At 46.3% G+C, this 14862-nt stretch overlaps 1 protein-coding gene across 4 annotated transcripts in view; it reads left to right on the top strand.

The window, feature by feature from the left end:
• The window catches only part of LOC126520622 (tyrosine-protein phosphatase non-receptor type 11-like), a 248143-nt gene that overhangs the window by 117248 nt on the left and 116033 nt on the right, over positions 1 to 14862 (top strand). For all 4 annotated transcript variants that reach the window (XM_055065673.1, XM_055065671.1, XM_055065672.1 and 1 more), the window contains exon 11: positions 10573 to 10640. In XM_055065673.1, the coding sequence (XP_054921648.1) occupies positions 10573 to 10640 (68 nt within the window). The remainder of the gene's footprint in view (positions 1 to 10572; positions 10641 to 14862) is intronic.

The raw sequence follows: 14862 nt of genomic DNA, 5'->3' as shown, positions 1-14862 counted from the left end.
CCACATCCTCCGAAGTGATTGGTGCACTCGCATGAGTCCGGCGCTTCTGCGCGAATGCGGAAGGTTGCGGCCTCAGCTGCTCCGACTCCTTAGACAACGTGGGGAAGTGCGTGCGTCGCAGGCAGCGAAATTGTCCAAGCAGAAGAAAACGCAGGACTAATTTATGCCAAACTAAGCTAGTTTCGTTAATAAAGTGATTTTATAAATGGTATGTGCTTTTATGACATCCAATTATTTAGCAGGCTTATATCAAATTATGCTCTATATCGAATTGATAGGCGTTTTTTTGCGAGTTCGATATAGCCGGGTTTGACTGTATAATACAGCTTTACTAAAATTATACTTGTTCTTTCCTTGATACACCTACTCGAGTGCCACACTTGTGTGAACTGCAATCAAGTGCTCTATTTTTACCTAGTTTTTTCTTCACTATTTGGTTTGCCTATTGTGGGAGATACGGGTTTCTCCTCCGTACTCTTGGGACAAAGGAACGACAACACAGTAGTGCAAACAGTCACAAGGGCATTTATTGCACCTTTCATAGATCAATGCCTCCTAGCCGAGTTGCTATCCCCAAAACATGCCGATGGGTGCGCGACAAATCTAGAAGTCCGACTCACCGCGAGCGAGCGAATATGTTCGCCCCATGCTGGATCCCAACACCTGGTCGTTCGCGTGTACAGTCACGCCAACGGTGTCCAAGGCGGCCACGCGAGACGGTCTCGCAGAACCATGGACTGGCACGCGCGCGCGGTACGTCCGGCGCTGTTCGCCGACCCGCCGGGCCAGAGCAAGCGCCTGTCCCTCGGCGCCCGAGTAACCCCGCCGCGACGGTGGCGCCATCTCTCACACCGCGCTTGTACCACTCCGAGCGCCGCGGGCGCCAGGCCACGCGAGCCGTGCGGGAAAAACAGCATATCAGGGGATGCGCTATGCGGGAAAACATCAGGGGAGGCGCGAGGGTCGCGCATCCCCACACTATACAGTTAAAACCTTAATAATTCGACACGTTAATCTGGAAAATTGGATAATTTGTACTTGTCCTTTGGTCCCGGCAGGCGTATGCATTATTTTATGCAGTGAAACTCTCGTTAATTCCAATGTATTGGGCCGCACATTGATTAATTCGGACAACTCTTGGAGCTCAGTGAGGGCAGAGTGCCGCCGAAGCAAAAGAGCAAAATCGATGTGCACCGAAACGAAGTGGCGGAGTTCGCATCACCTAAGTCATAAGGGAAATAGTACTTGAATGACAGCAACAGCATAATGTTTCGTGCCAATTTATGTCTTTAAAGCTTTTATTCTTGCATTTACCGCCGTGCACAACACCGCTTTGGCCACATGCCTTCACGACTGCATAGTCGAGTTGCCTTCCATGATTGCGTCGCGTTGATAGCGGCCACAGTTTCATTCACAGCGGCAGTTGTTTCGCTTTAACTCGGTGTGCTCGTCTGCCGCATGCCTTCATAGCTGCATAGTCGCCATCCATGATTGCATCAGTAATGACTGCGACTTCGTCCGAAGTTGCAGCAAACGGCGATTTTGTTTTGACTCTGAGCATGCATCGGCCACGTGCCTTCTGAAACGCAAGGTTCGCCGTCCGTGAACGCATCAACAGTGCCCGGGGTTTCGTCTGCAGCCGTTGCGGCAAACAGTAGTTTCGTTCCTACTCAGTGCAAAGCTCTCAAGGAGGAAGAGCACCGTCTACATCGCAATGGGCAGCGACCTGGCGAAAAAATAATCGGAATGTGCTAGCGGTAGTGAAAAGTGGGTCTTGGATAAAGACGCACGAGGCTGCACTGTGGAGCAAGTCGCGATGCCTTCACTGCTGCAAGTGCTAATCAGACATGAGACGATGAGAATTGCAGCTTGCGTACTGCTTTTGTGCAAAATAGAAACGGGATTTGCCGATTCGTTTAGTAAATAAGTGTGTTGACGTAGTAAGCATTTGTTTACTGCTTTCTTGATACCCTCGATAATTCGACAATCGGTTAATTCGGACATTCTTTTCAATCCCATGAGATCCGAATTAACGAGGTTTTACTGTATCTACTGTAACGAGGTTTACTGTACCTAACGAATTCCACTGTAATGGACTTGGCTTTAATGGACTATCAGCTGCAAGAGACACAGTTTTGAGCAAATAATGTTTAGATGATGTACAATGTACAATGTATTTTCCTGCAGTCAGATGTGTGTGCGTGAGTGCACTGCACACAAGTTTTTCTGACCACTTGCAGCCACTTGTTTATCCAAATGCTCACCCCCTATTGATACCATCGGTAACCTTGTGCCCATAAACTTTTGGTGGCCATTGTGTCATCGCTTCATATGACGGATGAAACTGCAATTTAAGGGGGGACGTGGCTTTGAAAATCAACTTCCTTATTTCTTCATGGATTTTGATGAAAATTGGCACAAATGTTTAGACTGTCTCCCTGATGCTTCCATAAAAGTTTCAGACCGATATCTTGAGAACATTTTATTCAATTTTATTGAGCAGAATTTTTCTTCCTCTTACTTTCTGGAGAGCATAGGGAACTTAAAAAATGTAATAGAAGGCTTGTTAAGTATTGACTGCATAGCTAAATGCACGCTGAAGGTTGTGACATTCTTGCTTTTTTTTTTTGCAACACAAGATTTTTTGAAGTGCCATATTTTATGGTGCCTTCACATCAAGCACACTTTCAGGGTAGACGAATAGCCATATCATAAAAGACCTGCACTGCAGCCCAAGGAAAGGTGGAAAAAAAAAAAAAAAAGAGACGGAGTCAAAATATGTTAAATGGTAACGAAGAAATCGGCTCCAGAAACTGAGCAGAAAGGCAGAAAAACAGTTTTGAGAAAACGGCTCTCAAAGTTTCACCTTCTCTTCAGTTCTGTAAAAGCCACCAACTTTGTAGTCTTTAGGGTGTTTTGTGATGTGGGGCTTCTTGTACATGTGGCCTCTGGTTTGGTGTGCTTCCCCTTCCCCCTTTTCTTTTTATAGGGCATTCTTTGCTGCTGCTGCTCTACAAAGAGCATGGTGCCTAGGTTTCAAACCAAGTGACGTGCAGAGCTTTGTGTGGGCATGAATATAGTTCCAGTGTACATACAGGCAGCTTGTACCCGTAGGCTGTCCGATTGATAGCAATCTCCAGTACAATCAGTGAGGCTTTTTTTTTTTTTTTTGTAGAATTGACGATGTTCCTGAATGAAGGCTCTGAGTGTCAGCAGCCTCGCAAGTCATCTTTACTTGACAATGACTGTAGAACTTAGGATCATAGAGCCAGTGATAGATATGCAGATGCTAGGTTCTTTCCAGAATTGTACTTTTGTATGATGCCTCGATCACTTCTTCAGCCAGGTGTCTGTGCCGGCCCAAGGGGCCTAGTGAACAGAGCTCATGATGAGGTTCTCTTTATGAAGGGGTGGTATGACAGATATTGCTACGTGCTATCGTGACAATAGAGTGAACGCGCAATATGCTTGGTTGCGGGTCCGAGCTGACGACACGCGAAATGCTTAGCCGCAGATACAAGGAGCCGACACGCGATGTGCTTAGTCGCGCAGTTCGAGGTGCCGGCGCGCGAAGCATCGAGCCACGCAGTCCGAGGTGCCGGCGCGCAAAATGCCTACTCGCGTGCTCGAGGAGTCGACACTCAATGCGCTTATTCGCGCAGTCCGAGGTGCCGGCGCGCGAAATTTCTAGCCGCGGGCTCGAGGAGTCGACACTCGATGCGCTTATTCGCGCAGTCGGAGGCACCGATGCACAAAATGCTTACGTGAGGGTCAGAGAGGTCTGCGCGCGATGTGCATGATCGCCGAGTCGGAGACTCCCTATGCGCGAAATGTTTAGCCGTGTGCCCGAAGATTGCGTGCGCGATGTGCTTCGTCACGAATTCCGAAACACCGAGTGCTGAAAGGCTTAGCCGCATGTCCGAGGATTCCGCGCGTTAATCTTGGTCGCGAAGTCCGTGTTGCCGACGCTCGGAATGCTTAGCCGCGAGTCTGAAACGTCCACAAGCGTAGGGATCGGCCACGCTACTGCGATGTCCGCATAGCGCCCGTTTTGACACGTCGAGATTACAGGGAGTGGAGACGTCCACACTCGCGAGGTGCCAAGAGCCGAGCAGACGACGCAAGCGCCGGACCAATGGCGAACCGCGCTGGAGTCACGTGGCAGGCGCGGCCAATCGCAGACTCTGGCACGACCTTCAATCATTTGCTTTTTGTGCGCTTGTTTCTGTATGGAGGAGATTGCTGAACCGGCAGATTTGAAGACGGAGAAACGCGCTTTCCAAAGAGACCAAGATGGCGGCGCTCGGTCGCGCCGTTCTGGAGATAGTGTGGCTTGAAAAACGCTGTTATTTCTTGATTTCCGCGAGATTTATCGCCACCTTGGCTGATAAAACGAATTTTTTAGAGCACTTCCAAGTGGTTTGCAGTGATATTTGGGTATCAGATAGAAAAAGGGTTATAGATACTGAAAATGTGATTTTCAAAACAATCGATTTTTTGGCAATTTTTGGCGATGCAAATACCGCGTCCCCCCTTAAGAAAGATATGTTGTTCTAACGATCATCATCATCATCAGCCTAGTTATGTTCACTGCAGGATGAAGGCCTCTCCCTGCGATCTCCAATTACCCCTGTCCTGCGCCAACCGATTCGAACTAGCACCCGCAAGTTTCCTAATTCCGTCACACCACCTAGTCTTCTGCCGTCCTCTGCTGCGCTTCCCTTGTTTTGGTACCCATTCTGTCACCGCAATGGGCCAACGATTATCTAATCTGTGCATTACATGACCTGCCCAGTGCCATTTTTTTCTCTTAATGTCTATTAGAATATTGTCTATACCCGTTTGCTCTCTGATCCAAACTGCTCTCTTTCTGTCTCTTAAAGTTATGCCTAGCATTCTTCTTTCCATCTCTCTTTGCGCGGTCCTTAACTTGTTCTGAAGCTTCTTTGTCAGTCTCCAAATCTTTGCGCCATATGTCAGCACCGGTAAAATGTACTGATTGCACACCTTCCTTTTCAATGATAACGGTAAGCTCCCAGTCAGGAGCTCGCTATGTCTGCCGTATGCGATCCAACCCATTTTTATTCTTCTGTGAATTTCCTTCTCATGGTCAGTGTTCCCTGTGATCATTCAGATTATCATTATCTTTGTCTTCTGCATATTAATCTTCAGCCTCACTCTTACACTCTCCCTGTTAAGGTCCTCAATCATTTGTTGTAACTCGTTCGCAGTGTTGCGGAATAGACCAATGTCATCGGCAAACCGAAGGTTGCTGAGGTATTCGCCGTCGATCCTTACTCCTAAACCTTCCCAGTTTAATAGCTTGAATACTTCTTCCAAGCAAACAGTGAATAGCATTGGAGAGATTGTGTCTCTTTGCCTGACCCCTTTCTTTATAGGTATCTTCCTGCTTTTCTTGTGTAGAATTAAGGTAGCTGTAGAACCTCTGTAAATATTTTCCAAGGTCTTTATGTAAGCATTCTGTACTCCTTGATTACGTAATGCCTCTATGACTGCTGGTATCTCTACTGAGTCAACTGCCTTTTCGTAATCTACGAAAGCAAAATAGAGAGGCTTATTGTACTCTGCGGATTTCTCGATAACCTGATTAATGACACGGATGTGATCCATTTCAGAGTATCCTTTCCTGAAGCCAGCCTGCTCCCTTGGTTGACTAAAGTACAATGTTACCCTGGTTCTATTGGACATTATTTTGGTGAATATTTTATATAGTACTGTGGGAGTAAGCTAATGGGCCTATAATGTTTCAGTTCTTCAATGTCACCCTTTTTGTGGATTAGTATAATGTTTGCATTCTTCCAGTTTTCTGGGACCCTTGCAGTCGATAGACACTTCGTATAGAGAGCCGCCAGTTTTTCTAGCATTATGTCTCCTCCATCTTTGATTAAATCGACTGTTATTCCATCCTCTCCTGCCGCTTTTTCCTGTTTCATGCCTCGCAAGGCCCTTCTGACCTCATCTCTAGCTATAGGAGGAGTTTCTGTATACTGTTCGTTATTGTTTCAAATGGAGTACTCCTGAGCCATCTGGGTACTGTACAGATCAGTATAGAATTCTCTCGCTGCTTTTATTATACCTTCGAGATTGCTGATGATATTACCCTGCTTATCTCTCAGTGTATACATCTTGGTTTGTCCTATGCCAAGTTTCCTTCTCACTGATTTCAGGCTGCGTCCATTTTTTACGGCTTCTTCAGTCTTTCTCACGTTATAATTTCTAATATCGCTTATTTTCACTTTGTTGATCAGTTTTGAAATAGTACATGCAACAATACACAAGCAACATGGTGTGACACAGCGTGCGAGACAGCAGGAATAGCGCCTTGGTAAAAACCAGGCATGTCACAATGCTGGCATAATAATTGCATGCAGTGACATTACAGGCGTTGCACATAGATGGTGGACGAGATGAGACTGACCGAAAACCCTTAATAGTTCATACCCGCCGTGGTGGCTTAGTGGCTATGGTGTGCGCTACTAAGCACGAGGTCGCTGGAGCAAATCCTGGTCGCGGCAGCCGCATTTCGATGAGGGCAAAATGCAAAAACGCCCATGTCTTGTGCATTGGGGGCACCTTAAGATCCCCTGGTGGTCAAATTAATCAGGAGTCCCACACTACAGCGTGCCTTAAGCCATACCTTAAGGCAAGGTTCTCCACCATTTAATGTTTTGTTATCTCCTAGGGAACCCCACCCTCTCCCTGCCTCTGCATGTTGAAGCTCTTTTTTATGGTTGCTTATTCTCCTCTTTACGGGTTGCCATTTTGCATTTAGTAAGCGCATTCCGCACGCTGTGCCGGCAAACTCATGCACCCCCCATTCTTGTGGCGCTCCCTCTGTCTGCCGTTGGGGTTTTTGGTTGGTCATGTTTGCTCCATTTGCCATTGCCCATGCGATGGCTGCTCTGTCCGAGCTGTCGGTGTTGTGTGAATGCTGGCTGCGAAGTGATTCAATTCCAGGGTGTCTACCAACCAGGAGAAGTGGGTAAAACGGGAATCCTCAGGCATTTTGAATAGTTTGGAAATACTCAGGGAAAACTCGGGGAATTTGTGCTTCTATCAGGGAAAATTACCTGTAATTTTATCGAAAGGGAACGAAAGTCACGGTAATGCCAGCTGGCTCGAGTAACAGAGAGGAATCATAACGAATAGTCTTCAGGGTGTCTACCAACCGGGAAAACCGGGAATTCTCAGGGATTTTGAGTAGTCTGGAAAAAGTCAGGGAAAACTCAGGGAATTTGGGCCTCTATCAGGGAAAATTAGCGGCAATTTTATTGAAAAGGTCGAAAGTCGCGGTAATGCTGGCTCGAGTAACAGACAGGAATCGTAATGAATCGTCTTTGACGCCCTGTCGTCGGCTGGAGGAGTTGCGAGTGTACAGTCAACGACCGACTTTCCGGATTCCCGATAATTTGGACGGCTTCGCGGCACCGCCACGTACCCCATAGAGTCAACGTACCAGAACGTGTGACATTTCCGACGCAAGAACTCTTCGCCGTCCGATTTTCCGGACGTTTTGCCGTGACCGCAGGTCCGAAACGGCAATAATCAAAGGCACCACTGCTGCCGTTTTGATTACTTCGGCACTTCGAACCGGCACTCTCGCACGCAGATCCTCTGGCAGCCGTTGCTGCCATTGCGGCAACGCTAGGCCTAGCTGCTTCGACGTTCGCTATGAAGCCTCTTGCCGTTGGATGCCGAGTTTTTTATTGAAAGAATTAGCTGCTGTCAGCAATGGCACGGACTCCGCTTTGTGGTCCTCGCGATTGGCTTAGAAACTTGGAAAACACGGTGCGTTGCATAACGCTGGTTCCTGAAAGTCAGCTTCGCCTCTGTACAGAAATGTTACTTGGTGAAGCATACGCAAAAGTATTGCAGTGAAGCATAACAAGCGTGGGAAGGGGCAATGCCACGGGACACAGTATGTATTCCTTAATTATACACGCATGCACCCGGTATTTCCTGTCACAGTACTAGCACCGATATGCCTAATATGTGTACCGACAGGCCTGCAGAGCGTTTTCGAACGTGCCTGTATGGTTTGAGCCCCTTAAGGCACTAAATTACGCGCATTTTTTTTTTCACCTGGCCGATTTTTCGTACGTTTTCGCGGCCCCTAGGGAGTTCTAAAAATCGCTTGTAGACTGTGCAACTGACCAAGGTGCTTCAAATGGTCCTTGGGGCGAACGAGTGGCGGAAGGAGGACAAGAACAGAAATGACCTACGCATTGAGGAATAAACGGGAAAGGAAGCTTGCTACCGCCGTTTTGAAGGAGCTTGAGCTCAAAAAATAAAATTTTGGCTAATGGCGAGATGCATGTGTCCCTCATCCAAACCAAAATAAATTCTTTAAAGCAGTGAAACACAACACTCAGGAGTCGTGCGTGTGCTGAGAGTATGTCAGCACAGTTGAGGTTGACTTACGAGCTGTTGAGAGAGAATCTCGATTGTGACAGAGTTAGGGCCTCATACCACTGAGCTTGCTATGAGTTGATAGAAATAGCTCATATTCGAAAATATTTGCGTCTATATGCATCTCCTTTTTATTCGTATTTGAGAATGTCCGACTCCATTTGCAATTTTTTTCGAGGACACTTTATTTGCTGTGCATTTTACTAACCCCCCGGCCTTCTATTCTCTTTTTGAATAACACAAACACTACTCCTTAGTATTCAAATTGGATTAAGGCGCTTCTTTATTTTTTCATGTGATTACTAGAGAGTGACAGCATCAGGCGATATGGTTTCAGCCCGTCTTGACGTAAAACATAGTTCTGCATCACTCAGGGAAATTTGCAATGGCACTCAGGGAAAACCTGGAAAACTCAGGGAATTTGGAAATGTCAACTTGGTAGACACCCTGAGTCTTTGACGCCGGGTCTTTGACGCCCAGCAAATAAAACTTATGCCTGTACCACAAAGAAAGTTTTGCTGTCCATATTCAGTAGCATGCTCGGAAGTGCCACAACATCAATTTTCACTTGCGACTGGCATTTTAACTTCGAAAAAAGTCCTAAATGAACCGTCGACCCAGGACGCTGTATGGGCTGTTACTACTGATTTGGATAGCTGTTTCTTGTTCTTCACGCGAAGGATATGCAACGTTTTCTTAGTTCAGTGATGCCTTTGAGTTGACACGTCTGTCTAGGCCTATATCTTCGTCAGAGAAGCGCAGGCTAGTGCCGGGATACCTTCTGTGACAGCACATATGTACCTGTGTTTATGACGAGTCACATCGGCGCTCATCGCTACTTGTGCTGGCACTGTAAACATGAAAAAATGGTTTATTTAAGCACACCGATACGACAGCTGAAATATAGAGTGATTTATCCTTGTTAGACTTCTTGATTCCTGAGCCTAGGCGTGCCGAGAGCGTGCAGACGGACTCGGCGGATACGCTAGGCCTAAGCTTCGGTGGGGACCGATCTCAGTGCCTCTTTCTTGATGATCTTATGCAGTCAGCTGTTTCGATGTGCATTGTTTGTGATTAGGCGGAAAAGCAGTCCAAAAGCGATGCGAAACCGCCAACAGTCGATCGACGATACGGTATACATGCCGCCTGCAAAGGCGGAGTGCGGCTTTGCCGCATAGATTTTGTTGCTTCCCAGGCAAGATGGCGGACCTACGCGCAACTCTGCTACCTTTCGTAGCATATACAGTAACTCTAGTGTGTGTGTGTGTGTATCCGGTGGGATAGCGGCCGACCCAACATGCAGGCAGCCACCTGAAACCCGCGAAAGTATGCAAAGAAAGTTTCACTTTAAAATTGCTGCAGCCTTGCAAGCATACTGTCATGGTATTTTATGCAATTTAAATGCGGAGAAAATGCATCCGAGCACTTTTTTGCTCTGCTAGCATTACTGGGGTAGATAAAACGCCTAATGTTCTGGCAGTTTCATTATGCAGGATTGCAGTTTAGTGATGTTTTGTTGTCACTTAACACCGATCATGCTGAAAGCATGGTTGGCAGGACATTATGTTTGAAAAAACCGTCACAAACACTTGTGTTACAATTGCCAGGCGAGCACGAGGTCGCGGGATCGAATCCCGGCCACGGCGGCCGCATTTCGATAGGGGCGAAATGCGAAAACACCCGTGTACTTAGATTTAGGTGCACGTTAAAGAACCCCAGGTGGTCGAAATTTCCGGAGTCCTCCACTACGGCCTGCCTCATAATCAGAAAGTGGTTTTGGCACGTAAAACCCCAAAAATTTACAATTGCCAGGCATTTTGACACATTGAAATAAACATAATTTTGACAAGACCATAGCATCAATTTGAATAAACTAGAAATTAAAATTAAGCAGATGCCAATTAACAAGATACCACTGTATTTTGGGGGGACAGAGAATTTCATTGTCTCGGTGATTGCATGGTTCAAGGGTAGTCATTTTTTATGTGTGTAGTTAAAGTTTGTATTTGGCATATTAAAAATATTTGTTTACTTCAATGTTGATTTCATTAAGGTGCAAAAATAAGGTTAAACTCAGTGTTGGAGTAGTTCAGATTTGATGTCTAAGCTTGTTGTGTAAATAATTAATATTTTATGTTGCAGTGCTGGGATCGGCCGTACGGGCACATTTATTGTCATCGACATGATTGTGGACCTAATCAAGAAGCAAGGTGAGGTGTTCAGAAAGGGACCCATTTATTCAGAAAAATGCCTTTATGTGGGAATGGTCAGCTGCTGCTGTGTGTATGCCAAGGGGCTGGCTACGCCGGGCCACCTTTGTTGAGCATTGCCAGTGCCTGTGAAATCCTTTGGATGCCCTTCAATTTTCTACCACAGAATAGTGTCAATGGTTAGTGGCATGTGGCAGACATTCTGGATGTCTCTTAAAATGTGTGCAGCTGGGTAAGACTTGCTGACACTGCCCCATTGCAGGTCTGAAATATGTCTGTCTGAGTAACATTGCTAACGCTTTAACCCCCAATGCCTAGCTGTACTCATCATGGGAGGTTGTACGAATATTGCCAATGATGAATCACACTCGTTCAGCCCGATATTGGGCTGCTCCCACCACCAACGAGAAGTTACGGTCCGTAATTGGCTTTGGTTTCAATTTTCAACATTAGCGGGCTGTACAAGTCCCGAAAAACATGTTTTGCACCTTAACCATATGTTTAGCCTGGAGATGGGGATATAAAAATGGCGGCACACATCAGAAATCATGGTGGCGGCAATGTCCCTAGAAAGAGAGCTCCTTCTAAATGTAGTTTCGAGAGCAGCGTTGAAGACCCTGAGTTTGTCTGAGAGAGTGACTCCGTCTTTGTTTGCCAGTACGAAATGGATTCAGGTGATGGTGAGGCTGATGATGGCTACGATGTTGCGCTGGGTAGTGCGTGTGAGTGGCAGCGCATGAATACCCAAAACCCGCCATCTGCATAACTTCCCTTTTGTTCAGTGGCCAGGATCATTTATGGTTATTGTATTAACTATTCTATTATGTGACGTGCATTGAGGGGAAGAGCAGCGTTTTCTTCTTATTTCTGTGTTAATTCTAACGAGAAACCTATCAAGTAATATATTCTTGGGATCAGAATGACAGAACATAATATAACTATTTAAAGAAAATTTTGGCAAACTTTGGTAAAAGGTTAACGCGGCCCTGCACCCCAAATTATGCATGTTGTTTTTATTCAACATTTGCTTATTATAAGATTTGTTGCTGTCTCCAGCACAAGGGAACGCCACTGGGGCATCTGCGGCAGCAGGCATTTAGTGTGTTGCGCCACCATGGGCCAGAGCACATGAGGGTTGGACACCCCCCCTCTCCCCATTTAACCATGTGCGGCTTAGCTGTGTCTGGGTGAAAAGGGGACCCTGCGGGTTGAGTCTGTGCTGTATATTTGCACCTTTAAGGCCCTTCAATGGAGGTGACACACCTCTTTGTCCTCTGCTTTGTGTAGACTGCATTCCCGAACTGACCCGCCTAGGGGAATTGGTAGTTGCCGTTTTTTATTCTCTCGAAGCTTCTGCTTCCTCTGTCACTTTCGGTCTCTCCTGTCTTCCCTTCACTTCCTTTTACTGGTAATTTTCCAGGCAGTGACGATTACCCTTGTGTGACATAACCGAAATGCGAAGGTTGTGGGTTCGGTTCCCACCTGCGGCAACTTGTTTTTTCATCCACTTTAATTTCCAAAAATTTATCGTTTCCTTATTTCATTTATTAAGCACAAGTAATTTCCCCTATGTTGTCCTTGGTGTCAGTGTTTGTTGGCTTCTTATGATATAACCGTTCTAGGTTATTCATGTTGAGTTATAGTGGGAATGTACCGTTTGCATATGCAGATTAGGATATGTCTAGTCCTGTGACGTGCCCTGGTTGAGCTTTGAGGTGGACGGTGCCAAATGTGATATTAATTATGGCTTCAAGTTTCTCTCCACTCCCTGATCCCTCCCTGAAGAGGATGCGTACCAATGAAATGTTTAACTTTTTCATGAAACCAAAAGAAACATTTCCCATGTACAGAAATACCTTGTTAGCTCAAACTCTCACATCTCAAAAAATCGGCTAAGTCGAAATTTTCGACGGCACCAAACCTTTTCCCAACGTGCCATGTATTTATTGCCCTTTATTTCAAATTATTTTTGGGCAAATTACGAATATCTCGAAATCTTGTCTGAGAGTGAAACAAAAACTCCACTGCCGGATTGTCTAAGAAGCTTTGCGCGAGTCTGCTGCGCCTACCACAAAGTGGACGTTTTCTTCGAATGTCAAGTCTGAATCTAGCAACATAACAACATTGTCGAGCAACCATGTGGCACGTCATGTGATGGGAGAGACGTGCACAGAAGCAGGGGTCCTGCATATTAGCACGCTTGACACAGTTAGTTTTAGACGCTTTATGTAACGCACATAATTTACCATAAGAGGTGTTATTTCCATATTAATATTATTCTACGCAGCATGCGTGGCAGGGATTTTTTATTCTATGCGACATAGAATAAAAATGTACATGCTATGTACATGTGTTGCGATGCATTCTGCCTGCATAGTGCGTACTTAGGAATGCTCCCGTTGCTTGCGTATGCAATGCAAGCAGCAAGGACTTACCGCAAACGGTGCCGTAGAAATAGGCACAGAAAGCGACGTGAGCATTCATGAGTACAGGCTATGTGGCCGGGATGTACCGGGTGAATTTACTGTTGCCGAAATCACGGGGATGGCTGCAAACGGAGGGGACGGTGAAGGCGGTGATGACGAAAGACCTCGATAGGTACCAACATCAGCCATAGCAAGAAACATGCTTCGCTTGCTTCGTTCTGCTTGCTGCGTACTGTTATACGAAGGACAAAAAAGAGACAGACACACGTGTGCACAAACTTTCAATTGTTTATTATTCGCTAGTGCACGTCAAATATATACAGTCGAACCCGGCTATATCGAACTCGCAAAAGAAATGCCTATCAGTTCGATATAGAGCATAATTTGATATAAGCCTGCTAAATAATTGGATGTCATAAAAGCACATACCATTTATAAAATCACTTTATTGACGAAACTAGCTTAGTTTCGCATAAAGTAGTCCTGCATTTTCTTCTGCTTGGGCAATTTCGCTGCCAGCAACGTACGTACTTCTCCACATTGTCTGAGGAGTCGGAGCAGCTGAGGCCGCAACCTTCTGCATTCGCGCAAAATCGCCAGACTAGTGCGAGCGCACCAATCACTTCGGCAGACGTGGGCAAAGGACCGTCGTTGCTTTCCTCATTGTGCCCAATTTCACTTGTGCTCGGTACGATGTCGGCAATGCAGTCTTCGTTTTCGGGCTCTCCTGTGATCGCGACACCATCATTTCCACTCAAGAACTCGTCCACTGTTGATTCGTCAACAGCTTCCGGAAATTCTGACGGCTCGCTCCAAACTTCGGCAACACTGGCAACGGCTTCGTTGCACTCATCAGAATTTACAGTCATCACCAAAATGCGGAAGCCGGCACGGCTGGAGCAATTTCGGATGAACCACTCGTACGCGGCCATGCGTACGTGTCGGCCGCCACGGGCACTGGGTCGCGAGTTTGGCCGCTTTAGCCCTAATCTCCCCTTATTCTTCAAGATCGTGCTGAGCGTGCTCCTCGGAATCTTGCATGCTGCGGAGACATCCGACTTGTCACCGCGTTTGACCCAATGTATGATTTCGAGCTTCACGACGAAAGGCAAATTCTGCCACTTCATCACGGCAACAGTGCGGGAGAAGGCCCACAAGACGCACACACAATCAACCAGACAAGCAGCGAGACAACTCGCATTTTCGCCATCTTGCACGACGAGGGCACAAGAGCTTCTGATTGGCTGTCTGAGCAAGCGCTGCGGATGGGCCAGGATCATTTTTTGTAGGAGCGTGTCGGCGGCTCGCTCAACTGAGCGCAGTCACGGTAGGGAGGGAGAGCAGTTGGATGGAGCCGCACCGCCGGGTTTCCCCGCTACCACGAGGGAAAGTCAACTTCTGGGGGCATTTTTCTGCAGCTTGACGTTCTATATATGGGGAGTCGCTGCTATTTTTGTTCGATGTAAGTGGAATTTTGCTATATATACTCATTGTAACTATACCTTGTCCAGAAATTGTTCGATATATAGAATAATTCGATGTAAACGGGTTCGATATAGTTGGGTTCGACTGTACAAGAAGGGTGAATAAAATAAAATGTTTGTTGCGAAATAAGATTGAGTGCAGTGAATGCGCGGTGTTTAATTTCACGCAAATATTAAAAAGCGGAACCTATCAAAGTGTTGAGCAGAACGGCGCTGAGAAAGAAATCGGGACAGACCACTTGGCCACGGTGGCCACATTTTGATGGTGGTGAAATGCAAAAAAGACCCGTTTATTTAGGTTAGGTGCACATT

Source organism: Dermacentor andersoni, chromosome 3 (assembly GCF_023375885.2).
Source record: "Dermacentor andersoni chromosome 3, qqDerAnde1_hic_scaffold, whole genome shotgun sequence".
NCBI lineage: Eukaryota > Metazoa > Arthropoda > Arachnida > Ixodida > Ixodidae > Dermacentor > Dermacentor andersoni.
This window is presented reverse-complemented; position numbering and strand designations above follow the sequence as displayed.